Below are 13859 nucleotides of genomic sequence, written 5' to 3'. Positions count from 1 at the left end.
CTCCTGCCAGCCAGACCCCGGCCTTGCCAGCTCTCCCCAGCTTTACTGCAGGGAAGACCCCGGCCCCGCCAGCCCCTCCCGCCTGCCCATCCAGCCAGGCTCCTGTCTCCCTGGGGGGCAGCCCTCGGCCCAGCTACCCCCTCCCGCCGGCCCATCCAGCTCCACTCCTATCTCCTGGGGGGCAGCCCCCAGCTCAACCAGCCTCTCCCTGCAGCCCATCCAGCCAGGCTCCTGTCCCCCGGGGGGGCAGCCCCCGGCCCAGCCAGCCAGGCTCCTCTCTCGACAGTGGGGGGCAGCCCCCAGCCCATCCAGCCAGGCTCCTGTCCCCTGGGGGGGCAGCCCCCAGCCCATCCAGCCAGGCTCCTGTCCCCCGGGGGGGCAGCCCCCGGCCCGTCCAGGCAGGCTCTTGTCTCGACAGTAGGGGGCAGCCCCCGGCCCAGCCAGCCAGGCTCCTCTCTCGACAGTGGGGGGCAGCCCCCAGCCCATCCAGCCAGGCTCCTGTCTCTCGGGGGGGCACAACTTGGTCAGAGGAAGGGCGAGGCCCAGCAGAAGCAGCCGGGGAGACTCGGCCTCAGGGACGTCCCTCCCAAGGGGGGCTGGTGCCCAAGGGGTCTCTCCCGCATTCTCAGTCGCAATCGCCATAGTCCTGCTACTGGCACCAGCCCATGAGCCGCCGGCTCCGCAGGCCAGGACCCCGGTTGCAGCCCCAGCGGCTGCAGGGACCCTTCCCCTCTGGGCTGGAGGCTGGTGCCTGCAGACCCCGTGGGCTGTCCCTTCCCCTCCCTGCCACAGGTCCGACCTGCCCCCTGCTGGCACCCCATGGCGGCAGGGTGGGGCTGAGGCTGTGCGCGTCGGGGGGCAGGCGGCGCACATGGGGGGTCCCGAGGGCAGGGTCTGTCCACGCACCTGCATGGCCTTCTGGTAGCGTAGCGAGGCCTGGAGCTGCTCTTGCAGGCGGCCCTGCCGCTCCGTCCACACCTTGCTCAGGCTGTGCCAGGACGAGTAGAGCTACACAGGAGGGAGCGGCACCGACATCAGCCTAGCAGTGCCCCACGGAGCCCCCCGAAGTCCCACTGACCATCCCACAGAGCCCCCCGACTGCCCCACGGGAACCCCAGCCCCAGGGACCTGCCAACTGTCTCACGGAGCCCCCCGAGCGCCCCATGGGGTCCCCCTGACTACCTCATGGGAACCCCAGCCCCAGGGACCTGCCAACTGCCCCACGGCACCCCCGACCTACCCCATGGAGCCCCCTGAAACCCCCCCAACTACCCCACGGAGCCCCCCAACTGCCTCACGGAGCCTCCTGAGTGCCCCATGGGACCTCCCTGACTACCTCATGGGTACCTCAGCCCCAGGGACCTGCCGACTGCCCCGTGGTGCCCCCGACTACGCCACAGGGCTCCTCTGACCGCCCCACGGAGCCCCCCAAAGCCCCCCCAACTGCCCCATGGAGCCCCAGACACCTGACAACTGCCCCATGGGGCCCCCCCGACTGCCCCACGGAGCCCCCCCATCTACCCCACAGGAACCCCATCCCCAGGGACCTGCCAACTGTCCCACCGGGCCACCTCAACTGCCCCATAGAGCCCCCCAACTGCCCCACGAGAACCCCAGCCCCAGGAACCTGCCAACTGCCCCATGGAGCCCTCTGAATGCCCCACGGAGCCCCTCCATCTGCCCCATAGGAACCCCATCCCCAGGGACCTGCCAACTGTCCCAGTGGGCAACCCCGACTGCCCCATGGGAACCCCAGCCCCAGGGACCTGCCAATTGCCCCATGGAGCCCCCTGACTGCCACACGGAGCTCCCCAACTGCTCCACAGAGCCCCCCGACTGCCGCATGGGAAACTCATCCCCAGGGACCTGCCAACTGTCCCATGGAGCCCCCTGACTGCCACACGGAGCTCCCCAACTGCTCCACAGAGCCCCCCGACTGCCGCATGGGAACCTCATCCCCAGGGACCTGCCAACTGTCCCATGGAGCCCCCTGACTGCCACACGGAGCTCCCCAACTGCTCCACAGAGCCCCCCGACTGCCGCATGGGAACCTCATCCCCAGGGACCTGCCAACTGCCCCATGGACCTCCCCAACTGCTCCACGGAGCTCCCCGACTGCCCCACGGGAACCCCATCCCCAGGGACCTGCCAACTGTCCCACTGGGCCACCCCGACTGCCCCATGGGAACCCCAGCCCCAGGGACCTGCCAACTGCCCCATGGAGCCCCCTGACTGCCACACGGAGCTCCCCAACTGCTCCACAGAGCCCCCCGATTGCCGCATGGGAACCTCATCCCCAGGGACCTGCCAACTGCCCCATGGAGCTCCCCAACTGCTCCACGGAACCCCCTGACTGCCCAACAGTAACCCAGCCCCAGGGACCTGCCAACTGCCCCACAGCACCCCTGACTACCCCACAGGAACCCCAGCCCCAGGAACCTACTGAGTGTCCCACGGAGCCCCCTCAACTGCACCACAGAGACCCCCAACCGCCCCATGGGAACCCCAGCCACAGAGACCTGCCGATTGCCCCACAGAACCCCACCCACTCTGCCCACAGAGCCCCATCTGGCCCCTGGGGAGCCCCACCCATTTGACCCCACAATGGCCTGACACATATGCTCCAAGGGGCCCTCTTAGGGGACAGGTTGTGCGCCCCACCTCCCACCCTTTGAGGGCCGGGGCCCTGTCACACCCCTCACATCGTCCAGGCTCTTGGTAACGTCTGGTTTGTCCGGGTCGCCGCAGGACGACATCAGCTCCACGCCCAGGATGCCCAGTGTGTCCAGGTCGTTCTGCAGCACGTCGATCTCCTCTCGCAGTGCCTGCGGGGCAGGGACAGGGGCTGGGTGCCTGGCCTCAGGCACATGGACATGGGTCCACAGCGGGGCCCTGCCCCAGGGACTGAGCCTGGCGCTCTCAGCCCGTCTGCTGCCCCGGGGTGCTGAGAGAGCGCTGCCAACCACGGGGGCCACGGCCGGCCAGGCACTGCACCCCCTGGCCCCCTGCACTTCTCTCCCATCGCAGCCCCTGTCCGCTGCCCCCAGGGAGCTCAGAGAGCCCTGCCAACCACGGGGGCCACAGCCGGCCAGGCACTGCACCCCCTGGCCCCCTGCACTTCTCTCCCATCGCAGCCCCTGTCTGCTGCCCCCAGGGAGCTGAGAGAGCCCTGCCAACCACGGGGGCCACGGCCGGCCTGGCCCCCTGCACTCCTCCCCCATCACAACCCCTGTCTGCTGTCCCCGGGGTGCTGTGAGAGCGTTGCCAACCACGGGGGCCATGGCCAGCCAGGCTCTGCACCCCCTGACCCCCTGCCCTCCTCCCCCACCACAGCCCCTGTCCGCTGCCCCCAGGGAGCTGAGAGAGCGCTGCCAACCACGGGGGCCACGGCCGGCCTGACCCCCTGCCCTCCTCCCCATCACAGCCCCTGTCCGCTGCCCCCAGGGAGCTGAGAGAGCGCTGCCAACCACGGGGGCCACAGCCGGCCAGGCACTGCACCCCCTGGCCCCCTGCACTTCTCTCCCATCGCAGCCCCTGTCTGCTGCCCCCAGGGAGCTGAGAGAGCCCTGCCAACCACGGGGGCCACGGCCGGCCAGGCACTGCACCCCCTGGCCCCCTGCACTCCTCCCCCATCACAACCCCGTCTGCTGTCCCCGGGGTGCTGTGAGAGCGCTGCCAACCACGGGGGCCACGGCCAGCCAGGCACTGCACCCCCTGGTCCCCTGCACTCCTCCCCCATCACAACCCCGTCTGCTGTCCCCGGGGTGCTGTGAGAGCGCTGCCAACCACGGGGGCCACAGCCAGCCAGGCACTGCACCCCCTGGCCCCCTGCACTCCTCCCCCATCACAACCCCGTCTGCTGTCCCCGGGGTGCTGTGAGAGCGCTGCCAACCACGGGGGCCACGGCCAGCCAGGCACTGCACCCCCTGGTCCCCTGCACTCCTCCCCCATCACAACCCCGTCTGCTGTCCCCGGGGTGCTGTGAGAGCGCTGCCAACCACGGGGGCCACAGCCGGCCAGGCACTGCACCCCCTGGCCCCCTGCACTTCTCTCCCATCGCAGCCCCTATCTGCTGCCCCCAGGGAGCTGAGAGAGCGCTGCCAACCACGGGGGCCACGGCCGGCCAGGCACTGCACCCCCTGGCCCCCTGCACTCCTCCCCCATCACAACCCCTTTCTGCTGTCCCCGGGGTGCTGTGAGAGCGTTGCCAACCACGGGGGCCATGGCCAGCCAGGCTCTGCACCCCCTGACCCCCTGCCCTCCTCCCCCATCACAGCCCCTGTCCGCTGCCCCCAGGGAGCTGAGAGAGCTCTGCCAACCACGGGGGCCACGGCCGGCCTGGCCCCCTGCACTCCTCCCCCATCACAACCCCGTCTGCTGTCCCCGGGGTGCTGTGAGAGCGCTGCCAACCACGGGGGCCACAGCCGGCCAGGCACTGCACCACCCGGACCCCTGCCCTCTTCCCCCATCACAGCCCCTGTCTGCTGGCCAGGCACTGCACCCCCCGGCCCCCTGCCCTCCTCCCTCATCACAGCCCTTGTCTGCTGGCCAGGCACTGCATCCCCCAGCCCCCTGCCCTCCTCCCCCATCACAGCCCCTGGGCCACTCGCCGGTACCTGCATGGTGCAGAGCCGCGCCCGGACGGCTTCAGGGTCGGAGCCGGCTTCCTCCAAGTTCAGCACCATCTGCTGGGTGTCTGTGAGGCTGACGGCCAGCTCAGCGAGCCCCTGCCAGAACCGCTCGGCCAGCGCCAACAGGCCCCTTAGCCACCGCTCCCGCTCCTCGGCCTGCCCGCAAAGGCAGCGCCACTGGCTGCACAGCTGCTCCGTGCGCTCCTGGATCACTGCGAGACAGGAGACAGCTATGAGGGGCTGGAGAGAGGCAGGGTCCCGGAGCAATGCCACCCTCCGTGCCACACCCCATCCCCAGGGGCACCCTCAACAATTCCGCCCTCCCCAGGGTCCAACAGTGCAACCCCCCAACCTCAGGGGCACTGACGTCCCATCCCCAGGGACCCTGCAGCACTGCCACCCCCCAGCCCCAGGGGCATCCCCAACAATTCCCCCGTCCCCAGGATCCCGCAGCAATGCTGCCCCCCGGTGCCACAGCCCAGCCCCAGGGGCTGTGACGAAGTGAGACTGTTCTTAATGCTTTCTCTGAATACTGTGTGGGTGCCTCAGTTTCCCCTATGCAGTTCTTAAGCATCTAGGTGGGGGGATGTGACGAACTGGGAATGTTCTTGTTTTCTCTGAATACTGTGTTGGTGCCTCAGTGTCCCCATGGCAGTTCTTAAGTATCTAGGTGGTAGAATAAGGGTGTGTGATTGCTGCAAAGCAAAGGGCCAGTGTACATAAAAAAGAACAAGAGGACTTGTGGCACCTTAGAGACTAACACATTTATTTCAGCATGAGCTTTCGGGAGCTACAGCCCACTTCTTCAGATGCACAGAATGGAACACACAGGCAGGAGATATTTATACACACAGAGAACATGAAAAGGTGGAAGTATGCATGCCAACAGGAAGAGTCTAATCAACTGAGATGAGCTATTGTCAGCAGGGGAAAAAAACTTTTGAAGTGATAATTAAGATGACCCATAGAAGGTGTGAGGAGAACTTAACACAGGGAAATAGATTCAATTAGTGTAATGACCCAGCCACTCCCAGTCTCTGTTAAGGCCTGAGTTAATTGTGTCTAATTTGCATATTAATTCGAGTTCAGCAGTCTCTCTTTGGAGTCTGTTTTTGAAGTTTTTTTGTTGCAAAACTGCCCCCTTCAAGTCTGTCAGTGAGTGGTTAGAGAGGTTGAAGTGTTCTCCCACTGGGTTTTGAATGTTATGATTCCTGATGGCAGATTTGTGTCCATTTATTCTTTTGTCCTTCCAGACGCACGAACATGATACAGTTCTGCGGTGACCCAGAATCCTACTTTCGCCGTCTCCAACTCAAAGAATACCTCCAACACACCTCTGAACAACATACTAACCCACAGAATCCTTCATACCAACGCTATAATAAAAAGGATTCTGCATGGACTCCTCCTGAGGGTCGAAACAACAGACTGGACTTCTACATAAATTGCTTCTGTCAATGTGCACGGGCTGAAATTGTGGAAAAGCAGCATCACTTGTCCCATAACCTAAGCCGTGCTGAACACAATGCCATCCACAGCCTCAGGAACAACTCTGACATTGTAATCAAACAGGCTGACAAAGGAGGTGCTGTCGTCATCCTGAATAGGTCAGAATATGAACAAGAGGCTGCTAGGCAGCTCTCTAACTCCACATTCTACAGGCCATTACCCTCTGATCCCACTGAGGATTACCAAAAGAAACTACACCATCTGCTCAAAAAACTCCCTGAGAAAGCACAGGAACAGATCTGTGCAGACACATGCCTGGAACCCTGACCAGGTGTATTCTATTTGCTACCTAAGATCCATAAACCTGGAAATCCTGGATGCCCCATCATCTCAAGCCTTGGCACCTTAACAGCAGGATTGTCTGGCTATGTGGACTCTCTCCTCAGGCCCTACGCTACCAGCACTCCCAGCTATCTTCGAGACACCACTGACTTCCTGAGGAAACTACAATCCATCGGTGATCTTCCAGAAAACACCATCCTGGCCACTATGGATGTGGAAGCCCTCTACACCAATATTCCACACAAAGATGGATTACAAGCCATCAAGAATAGTATCCCCGATAACATCACAGCTAACCTAGTGACTGAACTTTGTGACTTTGTCCTCACCCACAACTATTTCACATTTGGGGACAATATATACCTTCAAGTCAGTGGCACTGCTATGGGTACCCGCATGGCCCCACAGTATGCCAACATCTTTATGGCTGACTTAGAACAACGCTTCCTTAGCTCTCGTTACCTAACGCCCCTACTCTACTTGCACTACACTGATGACATCTTCATCATCTGGACTCATGGAAAAGAAGCCCTTGAGGAATTCCACCGTGATTTTAACAATTTCCATCCCACCATCAACCTCAGCCTAGACCAATCCACACAAGCTGTCCATTTCCTAGACACTACTGTGGTAATAAGCGATGGTCACATAAACACCACCCTATACCGGAAACCCACTGACCTCTATACTTACCTACATGCCTCCAGCTTCCATCCAGGACACACCACACGATCCATCCAGCCAAGCTCTAAGATACAACCCGTATTTGCTCCAATCCCTCAGACAGAGATAAACACCTACAAGATTTCTATCAAGCATTCTTAAAGCTACAATACCCACCTGCTGAAGTAAAAAAACAGACTGACAGAGCCAGAAGAGTACCCAGAAGCCACCTACTACAGGACAGGCCCAACAAAGAATATAACAGAACACCACTAGCCATCACCTACAGCCCCCAACTGAAACCTCTCCAGCGCATCATCAAAGATCTACAACCTATCCTGAAAGATGATCCCCCTCACTCTCACAGATCCTGGGAGACAGGCCAGTCCTCGCTTATAGACAGCCCCCCAACCTGAAGCAAATACTCACCAGCGGCTGCACACCATACAACATAAACACTAACCCAGGAACCTATCCTTGCAACAAAGCCCGATGCCAGCTCTGTCCACATATCAATTCAAGTGACACCATCAAAGGACCTAATCACATCAGCCACGCCATCAGGGGTTCACCTGCACATCTACCAACGTGATATATGCCATCATGTGCCAGCAATGCCCCTCTGCCATGTACATTGGCCAAACCGGGCAGTCTCTTCGCAAAAGAATAAATGGACACAAATCTGACATCAGGAATGAGAACATTCAAAAACCAGCGGGAGAACACTTCAACCTCTCTAACCACTCACTGACAGACTTGAAGGTGGCAATTTTGCAACAAAAAAACTTCAAAAACAGACTCCAAAGAGAGACTGCTGAACTCGAATTAATATGCAAATTAGACACAATTAACTCAGGCCTTAACAGAGACTGGGAATGGCTGGGTCATTACACTAATTGAATCTATTTCCCTGTGTTAAGTATCCTCACACCTTCTATCCTCCCTGATTGAACTGACCTCGTTATCTCTAGCTTAATTGCTAGCATATATATACCTGCCCCTGGAAATTTCCACCACATGCATCTGAGGAAGTGGGTATTCACCCACGAAAGCTCATGCTCCAAAACGTCTGTTAGTCTGTAAGGTGCCACAGGATTCTTTGCTGCTTTTACACCTTCTATGAGTCATCTCAATTATCACTTCAAAGGTTTTTTTTCTCCTCCTGATGAAAGCTCGTCTCAATTGATTAGCCTCTTCCTGTTGGTATGGGTACTTCCACCTTTTCATGTTCTCTGGATGTATAAATATCTCCTGGCTGAGGGTATGTCTACATCTACAATTTTGCAGCGCTGGTTGTTACAGCTGTATTAGTACAGCTGTATAGGGCCAGCGCTGCAGAGTGGCCACACTTACAGCAACCAGCGCTGCAAGTGGTGTTAGATGTGGCCACACTGCAGCGCTGTTGGGCGGCTTCAAGGGGGATTCGGGGAACGCGAGAGCAAACCGCGGGGAAGCAGGTCTCCTTCCCCGGGTTGCTCCAGTGTTCCCCGAACCCCCCTGCAAGCAGATCTCCTTCCCCGCGGTTTGCTCTCGCGTTCCCCGAACCCCCGTGCAAGCAGGTCTCCTTCCCCACGGTTTGCTCTCGCGTTCCCCAAACCCCCCTGCAAACCGCGGGGAAGGAGACCTGCTTGCGGGGAGGGGGTTCGGGGAACGCGAGAGCAAACCGTGGGGAAGGAGACCTGCTTGCACGGGGGTTTGGGGAACGCGCGAGCACACCGCAGGGAAGGAGACCTGCTTGCAGGGGGGTTCGGGGAACGCGAGAGCAAACCGCGGGGAAGGAGATCTGCTTGCACGGGGGTTCAGGGAATGCGAGAGCAAACTGCGGGGAAGGAGACCTGCTTCCCCGCGGTTTGCTCTCGCGTTCCCCGAACCCCCCTGCAAACCGCGGGGAAGGAGACCCGCTTGGGGGGGGATTCAGAGAACACCGGAGCAAACCGCGGGGAAGGAGACCTGCTTGATTACCAGAGAGGCTTCCTCAGGTATGCTGGGATACCTGCTTATTCCACGGAGGTCAAGAAAAGCGCTGGTAAGTGTCTACACTTGATTACCAGCGCTGGATCACCAGCACTGGATCCTCTACACCCGAGACAAAACGGGAGTACGGCCAGCGCTGCAAACAGGGAGTTGCAGCGCTGGTGATGCCCTGCAGATGTGTACACCTCCTAAGTTGCAACGCTGTAACCCCCTCACCAGCGCTGCAACTTTGTGATGTAGACAAGCCCTGTGTGTTCCATTCTGTGCATCTGAAGAAGTGGGCTGTAGCTCCCGAAAGCTCATGCTGAAATAAATGTGTTAGTCTCTAAGGTGCCACAAGTCCTCTTGTTCTTTTTGCGGATACAGACTAACACGGTTGCTACTCTGAAACCTGTCATAAATGCTGGGCACTCGGTCTCCTAGCAACTGATGGCCTGGGCCCTTCCTCTTAGGTGCCAGCTGAAGGTGTTGGAGACAAAGAGATCAGGTGATCTCCTGGGGGGGGGGGAAGGGACACAGCCCAGGGAGAAGGGGCTGGGGGGGGTTCAGTTTGGAGCTGACTGGAAATGGAGGGGCCCTGACAGCGCTTGGGCTTCCCAAAGGGGCTGTGGCCTCCCTGGGGGTCCTGTTGTCTGTACCTACAAGCCTTGCTTTGGACTCTGTTCCTGTCATCCAGATAAACCTTCTGCTTTACTGCCTGGCTGAGAGTCACAGTGAATCGCAGGGAGCCAGGGGTGCAGGGCTTTGTCTCCCCCAAACTCCGTGACAGGGGCACCCTCTACAATTCCCCCCTCCCCAGGGTCCAACAGTGCCACCTGCAATCTCCCAACCTCAGGGGCACTGACCTCCCGTCCCCAGGGTCCCATAGTATCACCCCAGTAATTCCTACATCCCCAGGGCCCAGTAGTATCACCTGCCCCCCCAGCCCCAGCCCCCGTCCCCAGCAATCTCCCCACCCCGGGGCCCTGCAGTGCCACGCTCTCTCCCCAGTTCTGGGCTCACGCAGCTTTCACTGTGCAAAGGGGCTGGTGTGTGGGGTGGGAGCAGCCTGGCTCCCGTCTGTCTCCCCCGCACAGGCAGCAGGCTCAGCCCCTTGGGGTGTCTCAGGGTCGGGAGCTGCTGGTGCTGAGTACCTGTGCCATGGGACGACCCCAGGCAGAGCCTCGCGGGCTGGAGACACCGGTACCTTTCGCTGCAGCATCGGCGTGAGCCATCTGCTTGCTGGCCAGTAGCTCGGCCCCCTGGCTGCGCACGGTCTCCAGTGCCACCCCCAGCTTCTCCAGCTCCCCCAGCGCCAGGCTGTTCTCGCAGATCTGCTCCCGGAGCTGGGCTGCATCGCCCCGGACCACGGGGGGGTTCTGCACACGGCCCTGGAGCCGCTCCAGGCTCTCCAGCAGAAAGTCCATGCGCTCCGTGAGCTGTGGGAGAGAACATGGGGCCGACCAGGGGTTTCTTGGGGGCCCAGCTGCCGGGTGGGGATGGGGATGGGGCAGGCTGAGAGCTGGGGTGCGGCTCCCTCGAGCAGGGTCCCACCCGGCCTGGGCAGCACCCAAGGACCCATCGGTCCTTCAGGCACTCTTAGCGCCAGCTCCCCGGCCCCTGGCCCTTCCTGGGCATCGAGCCATGGCTCCAGCCAGCCCACCACTCGCTACCCAGAGCGTGTGGGGTGGGGACATCGGGCTGGCTGTGCCACTGGAGACACTGGCTGAGGTGCCCACTGGCCAGGCCAGCCCACATGGGGGCCACATGCTGGGCTCACCGGGCCCATGGGCCTGGTCTGGGGAGGGGAGTCCGGGGCGTGATGGGCCAGGGGCTCTCATAGACTCATAGACTCTAGGACTGGAAGGGACCTCGAGAGGTCATCGAGTCCAGTCCCCTGCCCTCATGGCAGGACCAAATACTGTCTAGACCATCCCTGATAGACATTTATCTAACCTACTCTTAAATATCTCCAGAGATGGAGATTCCACAACTTCCCTAGGCAATCTATTCCAGTGTTTAACCACCCTGACAGTTAGGAACTTTTTCCTAATGTCCAGCCTAAATCTCCCTTGCTGCAGTTTAAGCCCGTTGCTTCTTGTTCTATCATTGGAGGCTAAGGTGAACAAGTTTTCTCCCTCCTCCTGATGACACCCTTTTAGATACCTGAAAACTGCTATCATGTCCCCTCTCAGTCTTCTCTTTTCCAAACTAAACAAACCCAGTTCCTTCAGCCTTCCTTCATAGGTCATGTTCTCAAGACCTTTAATCATTCTTGTTGCTCTTCTCTGGACCCTCTCCAATTTCTCCACATCTTTCTTGTCACAGAGCTGCCCTGTGTACCTGGCTGTAGCGCGGGATGGCATCTTCCAGCACCGTGGCTGCCTGGTGCACGTGCTCCCGGATGCTGCCGTACTGCTCCTCTGCCGCCTGGCATTGCTGCTGGAACGGGGCCCCCTGCTCCGGGCTCAGCTCCGCCAGCTGGGCAGAGACGCGCTGCAGCTTCCCCATCAGGGGCCGGTGCTCAGCAAGCGCCTCCCGAAGACACTGCGGGGAGAGGGTTAAGCACCCGTGGGGGGAACACCCAGCGTGAGGGTGGCAGGGAAACCCAGAGCACACATGGGAGCAAGGGGAGCTCTGCTTTCTCCAGCTGCCCCCTGACATGATTAGCTTGGCTTCCCCCCCAGGGCCCTCTGCCCACCCCACTCCCCCATGTCCCAGCGATGCTCTTGTCCCTCAGTGCCCGGACATGTGGCAGCCCTGCCCCCTTCTCTGCCCATTGCTCCCCCTGGCCCTAGACTGGCCTGATTCCCCGGCGGGCTGCGAAGCTCCGGGGTCCCAGGGCCCCAGTGGATGGCATTGCCTGGGCCCGCAGTGCAGGGCAGTGCGCCGTGGAGGGGGCCCGTGGGGAGAGGTGAACGAGGCTGCTCCTTAGCTCTCAGGTGACAGACCCTGCACGCTGCTGGAGACACCGGGTGCTTGGCCCCTGGCAGGATCGGGGCCCTGCCCCGCAGCCAGTTAGGGTTGCCAACTTTCTCATCACACAAAACCAAACTCCCTTGCCCCACCCCCTTCCCTGAGGCTCCGCCCCCTGCCCACTCCCTTTGTCACCCACTCGCTCATTTTCACCTGGCTGGCTCAGGGGGCTGGGGTGTGGGATGGGGTGAGGGCTCCGGCTGGGGATGCGGGCTCAGGTAGGGCCAGAAATGAGGAGTTCGGGGACTCTGGGTGGGGCAGGGAGTTGGGGTGCGGTGGGGGTGAGGGGTGCAGGCTCTGGGAGGGAGTTGGGTGCGGGAGGGGACTCTGGCTGTGACATGGGGTTGGGGTGTGAGAGGGGGGTGAGGGGTGCAGGCTCTGGGAGGGAGTTGGGTGCAGGAGGGGACTCTGGCTGTGACATGGGGTTGGGGTGCGGGAGGAGGGTGAGGGGTGCAGGCTTGGAGGGAGTTGGGTGCGGGAGGGGACTCTGGCTGTGACATGGGGTTGGGGTGCGGTGGGGGTGAGGGGTGCAGGCTCTGGGAGGGAGTTGGGTGCGGGAGGGGACTCTGGCTGTGACATGGGGTTGGGGTGCGGGAGGGGGGTGAGGGGTGCAGGCTTGGAGGGAGTTGGGTGCGGGAGGGGACTCTGGCTGTGACATGGGGTTGGGGTGCGGTGGGGGTGAGGGGTGCAGGCTCTGGGAGGGAGTTGGGTGCGGGAGGGGACTCTGGCTGTGACATGGGGTTGGGGTGCGGGAGGGGGGTGAGGGGTGCAGGCTTGGAGGGAGTTGGGTGCGGGAGGGGACTCTGGCTGTGACATGGGGTTGGGGTGCGGGAGGGGGTGAGGGGTGCAGGCTCTGGGAGGGAGTTGGGTGCGGGAGGGGACTCAGGACGGGGCAGGGGATTGGGGTGTGATGGGGGTGAGGGGTGCAGGTTCTGGGAGGGAGTAGGGTGCAGGAGGGGACTCAGGACGGGGCAGGGGGTTGGGGTGCGGTGGGGGTGAGGGGTTCAGGTTCTGGGAGGGAGTTGGGTGCGGGAGGGGACTCAGGACAGAGCAGGGGGTTGGGGTGCAGGAGGGGGTTCGTGGTGCAAGCTCCAGGAATGAGTTGGGGCACGGGAGGGGACTCTGGCTGTGACATGGGGTTGGGGTGCGGGAGGGGGGTGAGGGGTGCAGGCTTGGAGGGAGTTGGGTGCGGGAGGGGACTCTGGCTGTGACATGGGGTTGGGGTGCGGTGGGGGTGAGGGGTGCAGGCTCTGGGAGGGAGTTGGGTGCGGGAGGGGACTCAGGACGGGGCAGGGGATTGGGGTGTGATGGGGGTGAGGGGTGCAGGCTCTGGGAGGGTGTTGGGTGCGGGAGGGGACTCAGGACGGGGCAGGGGATTGGGGTGTGAGGGGGGTGAGGGGTGCAGGCTCTGGGAGGGAGTTGGGTGCAGGAGGGGACTCTGGCTGTGACATGGGGTTGGGGTGCGGTGGGGGTGAGGGGTGCAGGCTCTGGGAGGGAGTTGGGTGCGGGAGGGGACTCAGGACGGGGCAGGGGATTGGGGTGTGAGAGGAGGTGAGGGGTGCAGGCTCTGGGAGGAAGTTGGGTGCGGGAAGGGACTCAGGACGGGGCAGGGGATTGGGGTGTGATGGGGGTGAGGGGTGCAGGCTCTGGGAGGGTGTTGGGTGCGGGAGGGGACTCAGGACGGGGCAGGGGATTGGGGTGTGAGGGGGGTGAGGGGTGCAGGCTCTGGGAGGGAGTTGGGTGCAGGAGGGGACTCTGGCTGTGACATGGGGTTGGGGTGCGGTGGGGGTGAGGGGTGCAGGCTCTGGGAGGGAGTTGGGTGCGGGAAGGGACTCAGGACGGGGC

General features: G+C 61.8%; 1 protein-coding gene across 3 annotated transcripts in view; it reads right to left on the bottom strand.

Moving 5' to 3' along the window:
* LOC115647244 (dystonin-like) overlaps positions 1-13859 on the bottom strand; it is a 145772-nt gene that overhangs the window by 74734 nt on the left and 57179 nt on the right. For all 3 annotated transcript variants that reach the window (XM_030554119.1, XM_030554121.1, XM_030554120.1), the window contains 5 exons: positions 11382-11585; positions 10246-10477; positions 4617-4843; positions 2703-2825; positions 907-1008 (listed from right to left, as the gene is read on the bottom strand). In XM_030554119.1, coding sequence (XP_030409979.1) covers positions 907-1008; positions 2703-2825; positions 4617-4843; positions 10246-10477; positions 11382-11585 — 888 coding nt within the window. The remainder of the gene's footprint in view (positions 1-906; positions 1009-2702; positions 2826-4616; positions 4844-10245; positions 10478-11381; positions 11586-13859) is intronic.

The sequence above is a fragment of the Gopherus evgoodei genome, chromosome 2 (assembly GCF_007399415.2).
Source record: "Gopherus evgoodei ecotype Sinaloan lineage chromosome 2, rGopEvg1_v1.p, whole genome shotgun sequence".
Classification (NCBI taxonomy): domain Eukaryota; kingdom Metazoa; phylum Chordata; order Testudines; family Testudinidae; genus Gopherus; species Gopherus evgoodei.
The sequence above is the reverse complement of the archived record's forward strand: the minus strand, read 5'-3'. Positions and strand labels throughout refer to the sequence as shown.